This window comes from Patagioenas fasciata, chromosome 10 (assembly GCF_037038585.1).
Source record: "Patagioenas fasciata isolate bPatFas1 chromosome 10, bPatFas1.hap1, whole genome shotgun sequence".
Taxonomy (NCBI): Eukaryota; Metazoa; Chordata; class Aves; order Columbiformes; family Columbidae; genus Patagioenas; species Patagioenas fasciata.
The window spans coordinates 20,145,187-20,166,170 of NC_092529.1; the positions used below are offsets into that span (position 1 = coordinate 20,145,187).

Here is a 20,984-nt window from a genome sequence, read left to right on the forward strand (position 1 = left end):
TTAACCCCGCATTGGGCTGCAGCACTGAGAAAGGATGCACATCCTGGCTTTGTGCTCTGCACCCTTTTGCTCCACACAACGTCTATTGTCTCACCTCTCTCTTCTCTCCCTTGTGAAGTTGACATTGTAAAAGCTGGTTGTGGATAAGTATCTCGTTTCTTAAACATTTCTGAATAAAAGGAAGTGAAAGATTTCAGACGGATCTGGAGTGTGGATTAATAGATATGAAAAATTTACATGTGCTTTGCTTTGAAATACAGCAGGAAATATTTATTTGGACCTTTTCAGGAGAACTGATGGGTAAGAAGGGATACTGGTTGACACTACAGCACACTGACCTACCTGTGAAGGCAAGAAAATGCCTCCCAACACAAAGCTAGATTTCATGCTCTGTTTTTCACCTTCACAAGCACTAAATGATCAAAGAATGATATATCGCTGCTCCTACACAGATGGTATTTTCTTCCATCACCCCCATATATGCTATAATTGCACATCTCCCATACGAGTCGATGCAAAAGGACAAATCTGGCCAAGAGCCTGCAGCCTGACAGAGGTGAGCTGGGAGACAGAAAGCATTTGCCGTGTAATGAATGGACTGCCCGAAGAAAGTATCCTGCAGAATGTATTTGTAAGGGAAAACAAGAAATGGAAACAACCCCCTTAATACTTCAAATTGTTGCTCATGTGTAAAATCAGAGAGGATAGCAGGTACCCAGGCAAGACGTGACACTGAACCTTATGCTGGCACACAGGCTATTTCACGCAGATGCTGTCATGACCTTTGATTTTTTAAAAATGTGCATTAGAGCTGAGTTCGCCTTCGCCCATGGCAACTGGTTTCAGGTTCAGTGATTTGAAGGGAAATTCTGTTGAGTTAAATCTGGGATTTGGCCTTCAGGTGTTTGATAATCCTGCAATGAATGAAAATATACTGAAGTCACAGAGGTGCACATGCTGTCAGAGGAGATGTTCCTCAGTGTCTCATTCACTATGTTGTTTGAAAAGAGGGGGAAAAAAAAAGCTAATGAGTCTTCCAATGATTATTTTAAATAGAGTAATGGGTGTGCATTGATCCTTCTAGCTAATTCCACTTTGAATAATACATCATTCTGACTGAAAGCTTGCTAGTGATGTATTAACTTCATATTTCATCACAGCTTTGGAGGGTATCTACAGTGAGATATTAACTAGCAGTGCCAAAGAGGAAGCTTTTTTTAAAAAAAAAATAAAAATCCAAAATGGTTTTAAAAGCATTGAGCTGATTTTGGGGTCAGGTGTTCTGGCTGTCCCTCATCTGTGGTTGAGCGCAATGCAGCTTGCAACCACAGCTCCTCTCAGCCTTAATTCTGTACCTGCTGCCTCTGGACCCGAGTTACAGATATCCCAGGACAAGGATGGGACGAAGCAGGTGATAGATCAGCAACTTCCACTTTCATTATGTCCAGTAGGGATGCTTAAAAATACACAAAGTGTAAATAGTCACCTTTAAACCAAAGGCTGGCTGAAATATCAGTGTTATAAAAAGATCAAAGGGACAGCACAGGATGCTGCAGAACGTACGACAGCAACATGCAAATACAAGAGACTGTCTCAAGAAAAGCAAGAGCATGGAACTCAGAGGTGGAGTCAAGTACTGCTTGACAGCTCAGAGTACGTTGTGTCTGTGCACACCGAGTTTCTTTGTTAGCAGATTGTGTGTTGTACTCATGCTGGCCACTGACTGATCAGCTCCTGGGGCTGAGGGAGACTTTGCAGCCTCCCCGTGCAGCGTTACCTCCATTCACTACCACAAGATTTGCAACCACCAGGACGGGAAGAAACAGCCAGCAATGTGTTTTCCTTTCTTTTTGTAAGCCACTCATTTGCCCAAGCTACGGCTCTCTCCATTGATAAGGTAGGCATTAATTTCCCCAAAGCACTGCACTTTGAAAGCATGATGCAGCTAATTTACTGCAAGTGAATAGCACATTCAATTAACAAATTATTGAAAGATCTTAATAAGCATATATCTGAGGAAAAGCAACAGATACCTGCAACCCAAAAGCACAATCTGATTAGTAGCAATAGAATATTTAAGATATAAAGCTCTGTAAAAGACAAAAATGTAATTGCAACACAGAGGAGAGACAGCTTCAGTGGCAGATTCTCAGAGCTGGGAAAGCTTGATTGATAGACTCTACCATCTGCAGCTGCGCAAAAAAGGCTGGAGTAGCTGCAAGTTTATTTAAAGCAATTTTGGTGCACTGAGCCTGCTTGTTCTCCTTTGAGAAAATAATATGATATCTTCATAGAGCATGTAGTCTACTTATTTAAGCAGCAGTGTGCAAGATCTCTCAATCCAACCAGTAGTTCAGCTGGAAAAATGACACACCAGGGGGTAACATTTTATCAGGATGGAGGCTATTTTATAAAAACCGCCATCAGTTATAAACTGTTCTATCTGAGGTTAAAAAAAAAAAATATATATATATATATATATATAAAAACAAGGAGTATAAAAGGGGTTGGGTCTCTTTTATAGTTTCCACAATCTGCCCAATTTATGGGAGTGTTTAGGTAGAAATAACCATTTTGACCTTGGCAGAGAGAAAAATGAAATGGTGTAATCAAAAAAATATAACGAGCACTACAGCCAGATCATCCTACAGCACCCACTCTTTGATACACAGCTTCACACATTTGGAGAACCTAAACTCAAAACTGTGAAACCAAGAATGGAAGTTAGCTTTCCTTTTCTTCTTTTCCTGTATTGAATTTGGTACAAATGTGCCCAACTGAGAAAAAAATATCTTCAGGTTTTTGGTTTTTGAAAATAAAACAATGAAATCTGGTGGCTACGTGAGAAAATATGCTGGGCAAAATGCAAAGGGTAAAAGGGAACAGCTCAGTTGGGCATCTGGAACCTCAGCATTTTGCAGGGGATTGTAATTTCATTGTTCCAGCTGAGCTTGCCTGGGATGCAGCAGAGATTTCCAGCCTTTCAACACAAAGGATTTTGGTGAGAGCAGTCACAACGATCACCCCTTTAAAACGAAGAAAAGGAGACCTCTCAGCTTCTGAACATCTTTCCTTCGTTCTACATGAAAAGTCCTCATTTTTTTCTCTCCCAGCATTCCCCACAACAGCAGCGGCTCCCTCCAGCCCGCGAGTATGAGATGACTCAAGTTGGCATCTATGAGTCACAAACGCAAAGGATGCAGAAATGTCAATTAAGTTACACAGCCACTTCCCAATGACAATCACACCTCAGTTCACAATTAAATTAGAAATTCAATGAAAACAAATTCTTGTAGGTTGCTGGGTGCTTTTTGTTTTGTTTTAGTGTGTTTTTTATTTAATCTCCTGCTTTGAAACATCAAACTCCAATGAAGTTTGCTTGCTGTTCCTCTCACCTCATTTTTGAGGAGGTTGGTGTGAACTGATCTACTGAAACTGCTGCAGGAGTTTTTGCTACAGCAAATTCCTTACGTCTAATGTAGCAGCCACGTGCTGGGAGGGCTCTCAGACTTCCAGGCATCTTTGCAGTACAAGAACCCAACATTAGACCAGTGGTGTTCATTAACAGCTTTCTGGCACAAGAGGACAAGTCTGTCAACTATGATATATTTTTGTATTTGGAATTCTCTTTCATTCAAGTTCTTCCATTTTGACTTATCTTTTGTAAATTTTCAGTGTCCTTTAAGTTCTTGCAGATGGGTGCAGCTTTGCAAAATGCTGTGAACCTACACAGTTCAGCGGCCATGGTGCCTAAGGCAGAAAGCACCAGCTAATCCTCAGAGTTTCCCCACTTCTGGCTCCTCTCTCATTGCCGAATTGCCTCCCTCTTCCATCACCCAACCGCTGCATCCTCCTCACTCTCTCTTCCCACCCAGTGAGCTGTTTCTGTTTCCTCCAACGCTACAGCATCCTCTCTTCCCAAACCGTCCCACGTATCCCCTTATGCACCCTTCCATGACTCTGTCACCTCCTCCTCTCCACCCCCTACATCACCAAGGAAGTCCCCGTGCCCTCCCACTCGAACATCCTTCATGGAGACAGGGAAAAGAAGTAATCTTGACTACAGAAGTGGGCTCATCCAGGGGAAACTTGGCCACTAAAAAATAGGGTGCCAAGGACACCAACTGCAGGACTGCCCAGGACTCCATAGCTGGTGGGCATGAAGTACAAGTGCGCTAAGAGCCACATCCTTGAGCCAAGGTGGGTACCAGCAGCAGGGCACTCGCACCACTAGAGCTCGAAGAAGCAAGTGACAGGAGGCAGTCCTCATCTCAATCTCCTTCCAGCCACTGAGTTAAGAGTGGCAGGATATGGCCTGCAATTTTCTTCTCAGCTGCTTCTAAGCTACTCAGGTTCCTGCAGCAACAAAAGTACAGCTCAAACCCCCTTTATTTCACTAGGTGTAACACTACACACAACACTGAGGATCATATGTCAAGCTGTTTATTTTTCACTTGGTTAGAATGACCCAACAACTCACTCCGTTCCTTACAAAAACATTTCAACAAGTATCATGGCTTGTGTTTAGAAGAAATGAGGGAATTATTGTGTAGAAGAAAAGCACTTAGAATACAAGTGCATTAAAAGCCCGGGAAACATTCAGTTTGTGGCAGCAGTCTCTTCCTCTTGAAATACAAAGAAATACAAAAACTAACATGACATGTACGCTTGTTTCAAGATGTTCTACATTTCTGCAGTGGCAAAGTGAATGCTATTCAATCACTGTGAGTAGGTGATAGTCTTAAAGCCACAGAACTCCTCAGGATGCTCTAGCCTTCATGCCTCTGCTCCACGGGCTTCTTACAACTTTCTGGTGCTCCTGTGGAGCGTGACCCATCTATGAAGGGGGTTTTCAAGCTCTGTCTCTGGTCAGGAAGCCCTCCTCCTACACAGGATATAACTTCAAAATTGCCAGAATCTCAAAATCCCAGGCAAAGGTACAAGAGAAGAAATTAAATGCAACTGAACGTGATTTAAAATAAAACTTAAAATGTGGTTAGAACAAAAGGTGCTCTTTGAACAAGTCTAGTCTGACCCAGAGCAGTGAAGACGCTTCCTGCAGGTGGGTGCACACAGGAATGCTCTCAGGAAGAGTCTTCCATCTCCTCTCCTCTCACACATACTCTGAATCTGCTTGTCAGAGAACCTGCCTATTAATTTGAGCTATTTACTTCCTTCTTTTTAACCTCTTCTGTTCACAGCCCAGCACTTTAACTCCTGGGCATCCACTGTTCACGTACACTGGTTAAGAACCCATCACGAACGCTGTGGTCAGTCAGCTGGACCACCCGGGGCTCCTGGCATATGATTTGCCATGATCCCAGTTTTGGTATCCGCTTCTAGAAAAGTTTCTTATCTCTCTTCTCAAGACCTGGCAGGCTGCATGATCCTTTGATGGCACCACCCTCATACAACCACCTGCGACTGGCACCACAACCTGCGTTAGGTTTTCCCCTGCCAAAAGCCTGAGCTGGTATGGAGTGAACTAAAAATCCAATGCTCTGTAAGGATGATCTGCAGAAAGCTGGCACAGAAGGACACGTTCACTGCCAGGTTGCACAGGTAACTGTCCCCAAAATGCCCGAGACCCAACACAGTTTTGGTTCCAGCCAAGCTGTACCACTCATACGAGGAGCACTGCACTGTGGCTGCTGTGAAGACGAGGATTTTCAGCGCTAACGGCAGCAAGCAGCAGTGCTTGAAGCTTGATGCTGCAGCATCCCATGCTCTCTGCAGACTGGCCTGTAACCCAGCACTCTGCTAGGACACATCTGCGTTTGCAGCTCTGTCTACACTCAGATTTAAGGAGGGCAGCAAGCATTTTAACATATGGCATGATAAGGAAGGCATAAAAAAATCTTCTATTTTAGGGGTAAGGCCCTAGTTACACGCCTCAGATGCAATGCAAGCAGTAACGAAGAAAGAGAGTATTTCCCAAAAGGCAGGCATAGGCTGGGCACTTACAACATAAATGCAGCACTGAAAAAAACAGCTGACAGAGATAATCTCCATAGCTCAGCATGAATTTATATAGCCTTTCAGCAACTCCATTAGACAGGTGTGGCAGCAGCCAGCTGTCCTGCATGCACAGACCAAGTTTTTCCAACACCCGAGTGCCCATATGGCCCTGCAGCACACCGAGGTGGTGCCACCTGCCCCAGCATCACCTCCCTCTCCCACCACCATCTGTCCACAGAGCCGTGTGGTATCAACCCCAGGGGAAGCGCAGAGTAGGTCTAGATAATGAGTGAGTTCAGGCTCAAAAATGATGGATGTTTCTATCCACAACACAGGGACCATCAAACGGCTCTACCTAGACAGGTTTAAAAGCCAGCTTTACTCCCAGCCTTTAATTCTCTGCCCAAGTTATGAGAAGAGACAAGTCTAGCCATAAGGTGGGGTGGGCCGTGTGCTATTAAAGGTAAGCTTCTTAGTTGAAATATAATAAATCTCTGTGGATACCTGGAACAGCAGAAGGCAACAGTTTGCTTAGCCATATCACTGGTAATGAGTTGGCAAGAGGAGAGCATTCCAAAATGCTAACCTGAAGTTTAATTTGACTGGTATGCACTTTGGGAGAGTACTTTACAAGACTGCTTCACCCAAGACTCTCTGTCTGCTCATGTCTTCCACAACACGCAGCAGGATATAAAAGTATTTGATTTTAGCAGTTTAGAATGCAAAGTGAAGAAGGAAAAAACAATTTTGAAAAGTGATTGATGCAGTCTAATCATGTCTCACACAAGAGCATTTCAAATTATGTTAGATGTTTTTATAGGATCTAGATACGATGAAGAAAGTTTGCCAGGTGACAAGGTAGGCGAGGGGGAGGAAGGACTGAAAAAAATGTTATACTGCCTGCTTCTAATAGACAGGCATGTGCACAGTGCCATACAAGCCACAAAAAAATTACTGGCTTAGCCATTAGGGTTACGGAGCTTTGCCTTCTAATCAACACTTACCCACATAGCTGTTTTTAAATATTGACCTGGTAACGTGACCCTGAGGGGAAGTAAATAGCAAAAAGGGTGATTTAATTCAATCATTCTGATTTCTTCATAACATGATCCTATTTCTTCAAAAACCCAGAAAGCAGTAACTTAAGTGAAGCTTATAGATCAGCTAATATATTTACAGCCTTAAAATAACACGAGACACACTATAAAATACACTGAGATCCAAAGTTAATCTGTTTCAGCAATATTCTTGCAGCAAGTAAAGATGAATTTTACACTGAAAAAATCCATTTTATCAGGAGCAAGACTGAGCTTTCTAATAACCAAGCTACTTTCTAATGCGGTACATCGTTTTACTTTACTCATAAAGAACAGTTTGCCAAATCTCCAGTTAGGCTTCATTTGATACAGTACAGATGTTGCAAAACCAATAGCTTCTTTCAGAAAGTCTCTTTACTCTGATAATGACTACATTACAATGCATTTTTGATGCGCAGAAAAGGTCTGCTTACAATCAGCAGCTCAATACTTTTCTGATACTATCAGCCAGGCAGCTTTTCTTTGGCTTTCTCAGTGCTCCCAGAGCTGTGGAACAGTTGCAAACACCATAAGCTCATAGGAAAAAATCCTGCTCCATCTTGCAAGCCTCTGAAAGCTCACTGTTCAGACGTGCTGTGAACAGATTTAAACAATCTTTATTTAACACGTATTTCAATTTTCGGCAGAGAATAAGACGGTGATTGGCATTCTTGACTCTTATCTATCTCCAGTAGAGTTTAATGTGTGCAAAAGTACACCCCAGCTTTTTTGCTGGTTTTGTTCTGGGAACTCTGATACAAGCACACCTGAACTTAAAACTAAGGGGGGGTTTAATATTACTCAAACTGGGACAATTTAGCTCATTTCACACTCATTACCTCAGTTGGATTAGTGTGCTTTTCAGTGACTCTCAGATGTAGAAGATATATCTGAAAGCTACTAAAATTATACTGTGAAAGGGTTCCCAGGTTTACACACCCTCATCTCCACTCCATGAACTCAAAGATTTCTGATTTAGATTCGCAGGAGGTAAAACATCAGATATAACGATTGCTCTGGGCAAGCCGCCATCTCGGCTGCAGAATTATTTTGGGGGTGATATGCCATCAGCATTATCAGTTAAGCCATCAGCCGTACATACAAATGTCTACCTCCATACAAAGACATAAAGAAAGAGACCAGACTAGACTCTGATTTACTTCCATTGCCTTTGACCCCTGGAAAGAAAACCACCAGCTCAGAAAACCCTCGATAATCATCTCTCCCACAGTCGTTCTGCAGCGCAGAAACTACAGATGACAAAAACCAGCAACAACTCAACCCTCCGGCAGTAACCTGTAGCACTGGATTTATGGTAATTAAGGACAGATTATAATTAAATTACCGAGGGATATTTTCCTGCATGCTCACTCTACATCATGTGTAATGTATAGGAATTATAGAGGAAACCATGCGTGTCATTGGTAATAACTGGGATGGCACTCACATGGACACACCAGCCTGACACCAAGCCACGCTCTCCCCAAATAGGGTGGGCAGCACCCCCTGCTCCCAGCTGCTCCCCTCCTGTCCCTTGCACACTTCCACACTTTCACATCACATACGATCTGGGAAAAACACCCTGACATTTTCGCCAGACCTGTTCTGTGACTTGGCTGAAGATGGACGGGGTGGGCAGCGCAGACGGAGGCAGAATTCGGGTGACCACGTAACCAGCCCACTGACATGTTCCATTATTTGTACAATGTGAGCCCTAAGTGATTCTTACATCTCACATAAACCTATTAACAAAAAGCGACTTTGTGAATAGAGTGGCTGGGTAAACAGTTCAAACAAATACATAAATTATGCATAGTCAGTGTAACTTTTTCTACCTTAGGGATCAAACTGAAATGAGACTAAAGAATTATGTTTTATTTGTATTAAAAATGTATTAGCTGCTGTCCAAGAAGGTTTTCTAGAACATTTGGTATGCTACCCAGGAAATTCTGTCTGAAGCTTGCATTGTTTATTATTGCCAATACTAGGAGAAACTTGGCACTGTTATATCTGAGAACTACAGTAATAATTCTTCAGGCAGAACAGCTTAAATTTAATAAGAATAACTTTTTCATCTGAGCCAGAAGATCTAAAGGCAAAGGAAGCCCCAATTTTACCCATCTATTTTATATATTCAGGCTTTACAACCAATCTCTCTTTTATGGTACAAAGTGAAACTACGCAATTATTTATGAATAGATCCTGTGCTCACCTTCACTTAAAATGTGCCATAACACTAACTGGTAACCAGAGACATATGAAGACTCTACATCGTCAGGGAAGATACAGAGGATGAAAACAAGTGTGATTTTTCTAAGGGGTGAACAAATCCTGTGCAATATCCTGCCGAACTGGGCAACATGTGAACTGAAGAGCTAGAGTTTCCTAATGGAAATGTTAGATTTTACCATCTACATCCCATGAATGCAAACTACATATACTTGATGAGTCCTCTGAGAGACAAATGGAGTGTGTATCCTGGATGGCTACAGAGGATAGACTTTGCAGAAAAAGAAATCAAATTAAATTCAAAAAAGAGGTAGGCAGACAGGCATAAAAAATGATCTTCCAGGAATTCAGGCTGGATGTTTAACAAAAGGGTGAAAACAGTGAGTTATCAGGTGCAGCTGCTGTGTTTGAAAGGAGAAAGGAAGGAGATGAACATATAGCTTTACATCCCCTTTGATTCTGTATCGAAGTCCAACTCTAGGAAAACTCTTCGAAGACTCGGAGAGCAAAAAATACATGTTTTACTTCCAGCTTCTCTCTCTCTTATTCTTAAACAAAAAAGGTCAAGTCAAAATGCAGCAGATTTGGAACATGTAAGAAGGCTGGGGATGAAGCAACCATTGCTATCGTGGAGAGGAGAAAAGGTACTTGCAGCAAAGGAAGTAAGCCACCTTCCATGGCTTCTCGACGCCCAAAGACACAAACAGGGACTCTAGAAGGGGCTGCTGTCCCTCCCCTGAAGCAGATACGGGGCGAGCGGCAGGAGTTGGTGTGAAGGCTGGGGGGTCGCTCTGCTCCGAGCCAGCTCCTGGCATCCAGCTCTAGGTCTGCTTCGTGATGTGCGATAAAGTGACAGAGTGATGCATCGGCAAAGCACACCAGAGTAAAATGCAAAAAGCATTACTGTAGTTAGGGAACTAATTTGTTTTTTAGTCTAATGGTTATAATCAGCAGACTTCCTGAGTATCAATCTTCCTGAGCCACAGAGGGGGTGAGATTATAGACTGACGATGGTAATTTTTACGTATTAGACATCTAAGTGTCATTTTCAGGAGTCTGGTGATGAAAACTCCACCAGATATTTTTCTATCAATTTAAAGATTTTTATGGCATTGCTACGAAAGTGATTACTTTTTTTTTTTTTTTTTAAAGACAGGATATTTTTAAATCACAGAGAAGTAAATTACTGTATTTAAGATGCTGACATTAGACTCTCTAAGTATTCCTAAACTGACTCCACTTTTGAGCATCAGGGGTGAGAGGAAGGAAAGGGTGGCAAAAGAACACACAAAAGCATGCTGATCAAGTCCTTAGGGCAAGCTCCTCAAAACATTAAAATATAAGGGGACAAATATGAGAATTGAGGCTAAAGATTGGTATGCAATTTAATGAAGCAAGTTAATACCGGTATCCCACTTGGGATTAATTCTAATACATTAATCAATTAAGAAGCATCAGGAAAACAAAAAAACTGCAAGTTACAAGCATTTACAGTGCTGTAAACTTAGAGATAGTGATACTGACAGTCAAATGAACATTAAACTAGAAGAGTGCAGAGATCTATTACCCGTGCAATGCACACAACCAGCTCTCATTAATGGTTATGACAGCTCAAGATACTGAGGAGAGGCTCCATAAAAGATACACAGAGTATTTTTCATATTTGTAGCGTTGCACAACTTTGGAGTCCACGTCCTCTTAACAGCAAGAAAGTTCACAGTCCCTTCCTAGCATCAATAATTGTGATGTTTCCATTAAATAAATCTGAGCAATGGACTGTGATTTATCATGAAAAGCAAAAGTCATTCGACAACCCATCACCATTGTTAGCCACCCTCCTTGCTACTGCATCCAAACCAGAGCAGCGACAGCATAAGTCATGAGTTATGATCCCAGGCTTTGTAGTTAAAAAAGCATGTACAGTGCATTTTGGAGGAAAAAAAGGGATCTAATTTTTACCTTCAATTAAAGTTTTTTCAGACACTTTGGAAGTTGCATTCCTCTAGATATATCTGAGATTAAAAACAAAATAAAAGTCAAAGACTCTGTGCATTCTCGTATTTCTCTCTGCGCCATAAAAAGAACTGTATGACACCGCTTTCTGTACAGCCCATATCCTTTCAAACTCAACCTAACAAAAAGGCTTTAATTGAAAGTATTGCATTTTGGAGGTCATCTGTCATAAAATCAGACTTCCTGCTCCTCTGCCTTACTGGAAAACACCATGAACGAGCTCATAGAACTGAAGAGAAGGGAAAGGACGATTGCTTGGGCACAGAAGAAGATCACAGAAACACAGAATCATAGAAACAAGATAAGTGCACATAAGGTAGATTATCTTTCTACACTGCACAGTCAGCCTGTGGATAGAAAAGTTTCAACACAGCAGGTTGCAGCCATCATGATCTAGAGACTGCAAATGCCTCTTGGCAGAACACGGGCGAGCAGAAGCGGAATGGTGTGTTTGCTTCCAAGAACGATCTGTTTCACCCGCCCTGTCAGTCTGGCTGCCTCCAAATCCAGCCCCGCTTTCGCTCACGAGTTTGTACCTCATTCCTTCAAGCACGCTTGCTTGGGATGCTCAGGCTGCTGTGTGAACACTTCTGCTCCTACCAGTCCTGGATTTAGCCACGTGGGCTCCTTCACATGGATAAGCCATGACAAATGCACAGCCATGGCAATGAGAAAGCCTGAGCCCATGGTACCCTGCAAATTAAAGAGAAACTTTGCTCCTGTTTGTATGGGATTTGAAGGAAGGGATTAACCAGGCTCTGCACACTGAGCCCAGGAGCAAAGGTGTGATCAGTGCTGTTGCCAATGGACAGAAAATACAGACTACTGAAGATCATCTGGTTAAAAAACCCCACAGGTGAAAGGGTCAGGCAGACCTTATTGCAGCCTTTCAGCACTTCTCAAAGGAGCCTATAAGAAAGATGGGGACAGACTTTGTAGAAGGGTCTGTTACAACAGGACAAGGGGTGATGGTTTTACACTAGAAGAGGGGAGATTCAGGCTGGACATGAGGAAGACATTTTTTACAATGAGGGTGGTGAGAGCCTGGCCCAGGTTGGCCACAGAGGTGGTGGCTGAACCATCCCTGGAGACATCCCAGGCCAGGCTGGACAGGGCTCTGAGCAACCTGAGCTGGGTGAAGATGTCCCTGCTCATGGCAGGGGTTGGACTGGATGAGTTTCGAAGGTCCCTTCCAACCCAAACTATTCTATGAGTCTCCAGTGCCGTTCAGCTCACTAACAAAGTCCTCGTTTCCTGAGCCCAGAAGTATGTGAGTGATGAACATCACCGGGCTGACAGCCCCGACCCCTTCCCAGCTCCTTGTGCTCCCAGATTTAGGTCAGTGAAGTCGCAGGGCTCACCCCAGCGATCTGCTGCTTCCTCCGCTGCTTCAAGCAATGGTCTCCAAGAAAGGGATGCAGCTCTGTCCCTCAGCTAAAAACCTTTTGAAGCTTCTCTGTTAAACTCAGGGCTTCATCAGGGAATGTTTGCTTAGTACTTGCGAGAGTCAGCCTACCAATCGATGTACTGAAACACAGGGTGAAAAACATCATTACAGAATTTTTTCTTTTTCTTTTTATGTTTAGGCTGCACACAGAACTTTGACTACTAAATAACATCTGAAACATGATAAATCAGAACAAAGGTATGGATCAGAATAAAGTTACAGCCTCACTGTTAAGCACTTGAAACTCAATAAGAACCAAAATTGAGACTAGATATATATATATATATATATTTTTACTCATAGAGCTATTCCCCATCTGTTCTTCCCTTTCTTCTTTTACATAAAATATTCAAAAATATTCATATTTCTAAATGAAACTTTCAACATAAGTTGAAGTAAAAATCTGAATTTTGGACTTAGTTTAAAAAATACTTTTTGTTTTCTTTAATGGAAAGGTAGAATGTGTTTTTTTTTAGAAGCAGACACCTTCCAAGAATTTTTGTCTTCTACCAAAACTCAATGTCCAGTGAAGAGGGTTTCAGTGCAAGCTTTTTGATGAGAAAGAATACTTATTGCTAGGCACTTAGACATGCGTGTGTTGGCTAAAGAGACCACTTTTGGAGACAGTTCAGTGCCATTCAGATATTGAACTCAATCCAAATGCAACAGACTTTGAGAAGCTCTCATAATTTCATATTAAAATTCTCCATGACTCAAAATCACTTTTGTCTTTTGATGATTTTATCTCATTTTATTCACTGGAAAATCAGGAGAATCTGCTGCTCCAGAGATGCTGTATATTACTATACATCATTACATGCATTGTACAAGTTGTTACTCAGAAAAATTTACTCTCAGTACTGTACCGACCATATCTACCTACTCTGTTTTTCTCATCCTTTGTGTCAGAGCAGCGACTTTGTATCTCTCTATTATTCTCCAACTATTTCAAGGGCCTAATACCAATTTTATTAGTAACAACTAATAGTTTTAAATAGCTGCAATGATTAAAAAATGTGAAGAAACTTGAATCCAGCGAGTAAGAACACATTTCAAATTGTTCTGCTTGTCTTCTGTTGTATGGAGAAGTACTAGTACGTATGGATACACTTTGACAAATAGAAATTACACTTTCTAAAGGCATTGAATAAGTAGCTTTAGCCTACACACATTTTTATGTTATGATAAAAAATACCTGTACTAATTACTAAATGATACTGCTAATCAATAACAATAGTTTTATTACTCATAAGCTATAATTAATAAAACACCATGGGTTCTAAAGTAGCCATTAAAAGAATTAATATTGTAATTTCATTTTAAGGTCTTTACATGTATCTGAAGTCTATTAAAATAAATGAAAAGCCTCTCAATGACTCTGGATGATGCCCTGCATGTTAATGATGTTTCATGTTATTTGAACTACTGCAAATCACCTTTAAGATATTGCCTAAACACTGAAGCACTGATTATGTTTCATGTAGGTGAATATAATGTCTCAGGAAAAGCGCACACATCCCCCCTCCATTCTCATTTTCAAAATCAAGGTAGTTTTGCTCAGACTTTCATAGAGCATTATATATTAAGAGAGAGGAGGAATTAGGAATTATCAGAAAACATGGGAACCTGGTCTCCCACCAGACGTGGTTCTCTTGATAGCCACTGCATTTGAAGCACTTATTCACTGAATTTATTTGGTTATGATGTAAAACGCATGAAGGACTTAATGAAAGGGAATAAGGGGGGGAAAAAAGGGTTTCTAGGGAAGTCAAAAACTGAGTTATGTTATTTGAGAAATACACATTTAAAAAAAAGCGAACTTGTGCCAAATATCCAATGACTGATGGTGTTCCACTGAATTATTCTGCGTGAAAAGTGAGCTACAGATTGTCTTCACAAAGTGCACCAAGAACTGCTACCAAAAAACGTACACAAAATAAGGCCACAATTACTATTTGTTTTACTGAAGAGCGAATCACTGCATACACGAGTTAACAGCAAACATAAAGACATTTACACACCAACAACACACACATATCTAACAGCTAAAAGTCCTACACACGACTCTTTTCAAGAACTGTTAAAATACATTAGTATTAGAAAAGAGAATTAAGAATGGCATCCTAGAAAAAAGACCCGTAAACTCCTTGATTTTTATCCCAGGTACTTCTGAAAATACCATTAGTTGCATATTTGCTGCCAAGCACCTAATTACCTTTGAACATCCAGCCCTGCACTGCTACAGCTTGAGTGATCGAGGTATCAACATCACTCATCATTATGAAGATAATTTTAATGATGAAAGCATTGCTAGAAGTTATTTTAAAATTCATTTTTACTTCAACTTCTTTAGAGATGATTTGTTTGAGTATCTGAGACACAGTAACTAATCACTGAGGGTTTTCTTTGCAAATAATAAAAATAGATTTATATGCCCTCCCGGTAGGAACAAGAATTCCATCATCTCCTCCTGAATTTCTGAGCTATCGAATATTTGATGAGTGCTTGGGGAATCAGTATTGTGTCTTTTCACAGCAGTAATCAAGGAATGAAGTATTCTCTGCCGTAATGAATCTACCTCAGGCCCAAACGATGAATATTTCAAATGCAAAACCAATATGTTTGTTTTGAACACATTTAAGTTTGGCTTTAATAAAGCAACTAGTGAAGAGTGCAATGAATTATATTGTTAGATGGTTAAAACAGAGTCGTGCAATGTCTGAATGCATTTAATCCAAGTAAGCACTCATTTCAAATGCGACTTGTAAATATGCATTACATGCCTATATACGAACGGATGACTCAGCAACCACTGAGATCCTTCCCTCCCCCTCCTGGTCTGCTTCAAAACCAGCTCAGTCTGACAATTAACCAAGGCCAAGAGCCAGAATATCATTAAGTACAAGTTGAACCTTTTGTGGCTTGAAACTAAGCACGTGCACCAACCACTCAAGGTAGGGTCATTTAAATCGAGACTCAAGTGCCCCGCTGGACTGGGACCGGCCATGAGTTTCAGCAGATCGGTGGGTCCCAACGTGCAGCCACAGGCAACTATTAAGAGGTCCACAAAGCAGTGAGCCCCAGCAGATGGGTCCCGTCACTGTGGTGTCACCTTTTGTGCAAATCCAGAAGGTTTTCCTGCAGACCAAGAGTATACCACTGGTGAGAGGTAACGGATCTGTGATGTTAAACATCTTCCACTAGCACCACTTTGACTTCGAGAAACAGTAGATAACCCCAATACTAACAGCAACGGTCATGTTGTTTTCTCCTGAAAAACTTGTCAGGAGCCAAAGAGAACTTCGTTTGTCTCCAGAAGATTTTGATTTTTGCTAAAATAACACGTGAGTTATCTTTAACAACAAAAATATTTCTTTTAATGTACATTGACTGTTTAATACTCTGATGCCCTCTCTCTCCTGAAACAAACTGACTTTTTCCCACAAACTTTCCCACTTCAAGAAAAATAAACATTTTTTCCCACTGATTTCCCCCCACTCCAGTGAAACATGTTTATTGGCTTTAATACCATTATAAAAGTCACCAGAGTTCCCTTCTCCCCTTTTCAGCTTGTTCCACCTTACAAGGTTTTCAAATAATTTGAACTACAAAGATCGGAGGTTCCTAAGTCACTTTGCTGCTCCATTACACTCACTGTGCCGTCACTGAGGATGAGAGAGGATCTTGAAGGAAACACCACAGCATGGTGCAAGGTTTTGTTGGTTTGCTGCCTGTTTTCTGCCCAGTGAGGCACTCCACTCTGCCCCAAATACCCAGCTACAGGACAAAAGTCTGCAAGAATTTTCAGCAGCACTCCCCTCTAAATAAATTAGTCCTTGGCACGGTGCTTGAAGCGCTGCCATGGTCAGAAAAGGGATTAAGTATCATGGGACGCTTTTCCTCAACATACCTGTTTCACTTTACAACCTGTATTGCAATGTTAAAATCAGTTTTTAGAGCCTAGCTAGAGATTCCAGGCCAGCTCATCTCATTTGCAAGTTGAGAATACCTGCTATAGAGTTCCCACAGTGTTATTGTACAGGAGACCCTCTCTAAGTGTCTATACACAATGAAATACAGAGATGAGCAATTATAGCAGTTCGTATTTGCAAGAATTGTTTCCTGATTTTAACTAATAATTTTTTTTTATTTGTCAGGTTGACTGACCTGTAGCACGCAAACAGAATTCATCAAACTGAGTTTACAATGAAAGCAATAAGAAAAGCATAATTAGCAATTACAACCAAGTTCCAAATGCTTCAATTATCCAAGTTCAGAACCAAAGTACTTTGCCTGGAAATTGCCCCTGAAACAGTGAATTCAATAAGGAAAATTCTTATATAGTCCACATTAAATTATTTAAAAAGGAGGAAAGAGGGTTCTTAATTATTTAATGTTTCACCAATAATTATACAGTTCAGTATAATGTTCATTCACTGGAGAGCCTGATTTTCAAAGGAACATTTGTGAACATCAGTCAAACAAAAAACACCTGCCAGACTATAAATTCAGTCAGTGCGATACACATTCATTACAACACAGCATTAACACATTAGCAAAAATCCAAGTCTTGACTTAATGGCAAATCTACCCAATAATTTCCGTGTTAAAATATTTACATAGAAAAGCATGCACAATTTAGTTTTCCAATGTATTTGTAAAAAACCAGTGTGACCGCTATTACTACAATTTTTTAAAGCTGTGTTCTAGATAAATGAGTTAGAGATGAGACTACAGCTCAAACTATAAAATAGTCAAAGCTGCCAGTCAAAATGTGTCCACAGACATCTTAGGGATATTTCGTTCGAACTTGCTAAGAATCAGTTTTAAAAGACAGCTTTTAAATTAATTGGTTGAAATACCAGCCACGGTAAGCTTATCTGCATGGCGCCCTGGGGAGCAAGGCCAAAGGAACACCAAGAATTTCGGAACGAAACTGTCTGTAAATGGCACCTTGGTCAAACACAGCATGGATCTGCAGAGGATTGTCACCATCAATAAATAACCCTATGTACAAAAACTCAAGTTCTATGGGGCAAACTCTAGGAAACCCTCATGATGGCCAAAACAGAAGCGGTCATGCTGAAGCCCTTCGAGTTTAGTTACATGGGCCAGAATTCCACACATGCCCTTGCAGAATGGGGACTTCGGGCTCTACAAATTTTCCTTGGCAGCTTTCCATCTCAGAGCGGAACTACCCAGAGGGAAGAGCTGATACCTGCAGAAGTTTAATGGCACGCCACTGATTTATCACTTCAACCCAAAGGCAAGGAAAAAAATACTCCAAAAAAGAGAAAACCATTTCCTTGCAGCCGCAAAGGAGGTTGTCCCTGGGTCACTTTGCTAAAGAATTATCTTAGCCCCACTTTCCGGAAGAGATCAGAGACTGCTTATCAGTAATGGCTTCAGATTTCATGGCTCCTGGAGCCGAGGAGCCCAGCTGCACCATCATCCAGACTTTACAGCCTAATGTCCTGTGGCCTGCAGGGCTAGAAATGATGAAAAGTATAGATTTCTGCTTCCCTGAGGGGACCGCAACACTTGGTTATGGTCTTAAAGAGCCTGAGGTCTCTTCCAATCAAAGATCTTTTTTTTTTTTTAACAGCATTACAAACTATCTTAGGTTATTTTTAGTGAGTTTAACGGCTCCCTTAGAATTGTGCAAAGTGCGACTTGCAGTAAGTGCAGCACCTGCCTTTGCAGGTGGGGAATACAAAACACAGTCCCACTCCAGTTTTAAGAACCTCTAAAAGCAGTTTTTATGGAATAAATATCACATACAGACTAGGAAATGGCACAACATGGGGCAGTGCTTCACGGGGTTTATGTGAAGCACATCAGGGTATTTTAGCAATTAAATTCCAGACTGACGATGCCACAACATGTACTGCACACCACGGCATAACACACGCTCCTTCTGACACGGCACACACGCATAATGTGGTATAAATCAAGCAACAGTGCCTCCGGTCGTTCTGTTTCTAAACTTCTGTCTTGTAAGGCCAAATTCAATTTGCCCAATGCTTCCCACAGCACATCACGATGAAGAAGTCTGGGGAATCATCCTGCTATGCCACTGTAAATTATCGCAGCTCCACCAAATCTACCCTAACGTGAAACGCCACAGAAGTGCTCAGAATAACAGTGATGAATTTAACGTGCCTACTTCAACTAGCCTGATGTCAGCAGAGACACAGCAATTTATGCAATACTAGGATCAGCCCTTTTCTCCTTATCAAAGCATTTGATCAAAATCAGTGACATGGAAAAAAGACAACCTTACTTAATTTGAGCAGGGAGAGTCAAGCTTGTCACTCTAAGATCATAAGAAAGAGGGGGGTATTTACACATGGGTACTTGCATATTCTTTTTCATCTGACTTCACAAAGATAACAGTAAGATCATTTTCTTCCACAGCAAAAACTAGTGTGAAACCTCATGGAGGACCAGCATTTTCCCTTGCTCTTCCCTCCCTCTTTTCCTCTCTTTTGAACAAGCAACACCTTGAGATATCTTAAAATCTTTATTAGCCACTTCTCCATACGGTGGAATGGAGTTGCTTCAACTCTCTGTATTCGATTCACCCTTGAGTCAAAGGAAAAACTCTATTTCTGATGCAAAATGACAAAAAGCCCCCATTGCTGAGCACCACTGCCGTTCGGCCTGCCAGCCATCACAAGCACCAGCCTGCACCCCGCACCGCAGCTCTCGAGCGTGTCAAACCAACAAATGAGCCAACCAGGCAGTCACGCTCTTGAGGATGCATTTTTAAAAAGGAGATGCATAAATTCACTCATTTGGAAACCTGGTCTCCTCAAGAACTTGTTACTATGACAATTTAGAAGAAGCTGCTACGGATAAGATTGATGAAACTTATTGATTAATTTTCCCTCAAGCTACGTTTGAATTTTAAGTTTTCTCTAAACAGAACCAGTTTGCATGGGTTTGTTAGTATTCCAGGGACCCCAGCAATGTGCTTCAGCAGTGAAGGAAGTTCCATGATAAATGTGTTCTTCAATCTGCATCTGTAAAGTAGCTATAAAATCAGAACAATTCCTGCAAAAATTTTCATTATGTTTCTAAATATACTTATTTACATTTTAAATCACACACAGACAATATGAAATATCTTTCACTTAGACAGGTGGGAACAAGAAAACAGATGCATCCATTAAGCTTGAAACAATTCGATGAATTAAATAGTGCTTGGTGAATGCTTTGGTTTATGGCTATAGCTCTTGTTTAAACTTACTTGAAAAAACACCGCCATAGCTCCTACTACTCTGTTTTCTAGAACTGCTGTTCCAAAACTGTCAAAGTCATCAGGATTGTAGAAGTAAATCTGCATCTGTAAAAATTAAAAACAACAACAAAATCAGATTAGTGTTGATTCATACAGCTTTCAAATGAGGTAATGCATATACACCATACATAAACCCAGCGTTATTAATCGGAGATAAAGGAATTCTGCTGAACAATATTGTTTAACTAGCATCTTGATTAATAGCATGACTGCCCTACTGGGACAGTAACCAGGGAACAGAGTCAACGCAATGCATTTTAAGAACAAACCCAAGGATAAACAGTATGGCCAGTCTGTTTAGATGGTAAACTTTGTGCATTCTGCCAGGATCTCTCCATTTCTTTGCTCATTGCAGGCTCATCTCCTGCTCTGTTAAATGTGCTAAACATATTTGTCTCAAAAACCATAGAGAATTTTTGAAAAGGATTTCAACATTTAGAGTTATTTCTTTACTCCTAAAGCAATTTGTAAGATAAAAGTCTGTCTCTGTAGCAATGCATTTTTATGAGGCTCTGATATTCAGGACTATCAGTTAGGGTCAGACTTCTCTCTGACTTCAGTTAAATTTCATGACTTTTATCTCCAAAGCGTCGGCACTCCGCAAAAAGCGTAAGTGAGACAAAACCAGATGTTTTGATGTCATTTTAGGACTAATAATAAATATTAATAATTAGGCAATCCCAGAGTGAAAGCAGGTGAGAAGAATGATTACCCCCAAACAGCAAACATCTGAATTACATAAATACAGGAGGACTGAGGAACCAGCTTCCTTCAGACATTCTGCTGTTGAACAATCCCCCTCTCCTACACACGTCATGAATAAGGGCAACTCAGAGAGGCCTGTGGGCGCTGCTGCTCTTTTAATTCCCTTAAGGTTCTTGTTGCATTTCCCACATTAGCTGAGCTCCCACTTCTTCCCGCTGTCCTAACACACCGCTGCTTCCCCAGCACTTGTTCA

General features: G+C 41.1%; 1 protein-coding gene across 1 annotated transcript in view; it reads right to left on the bottom strand.

Annotated features, from left to right (window-relative positions):
* PTPRG (protein tyrosine phosphatase receptor type G) overlaps window positions 1–20,984 on the bottom strand; it is a 405,613-nt gene that overhangs the window by 117,373 nt on the left and 267,256 nt on the right. The window contains exon 5 of the mRNA XM_065845638.2: window positions 19,976–20,071. Within this exon, the coding sequence (XP_065701710.1) occupies window positions 19,976–20,071 (96 nt within the window). The remainder of the gene's footprint in view (window positions 1–19,975; window positions 20,072–20,984) is intronic.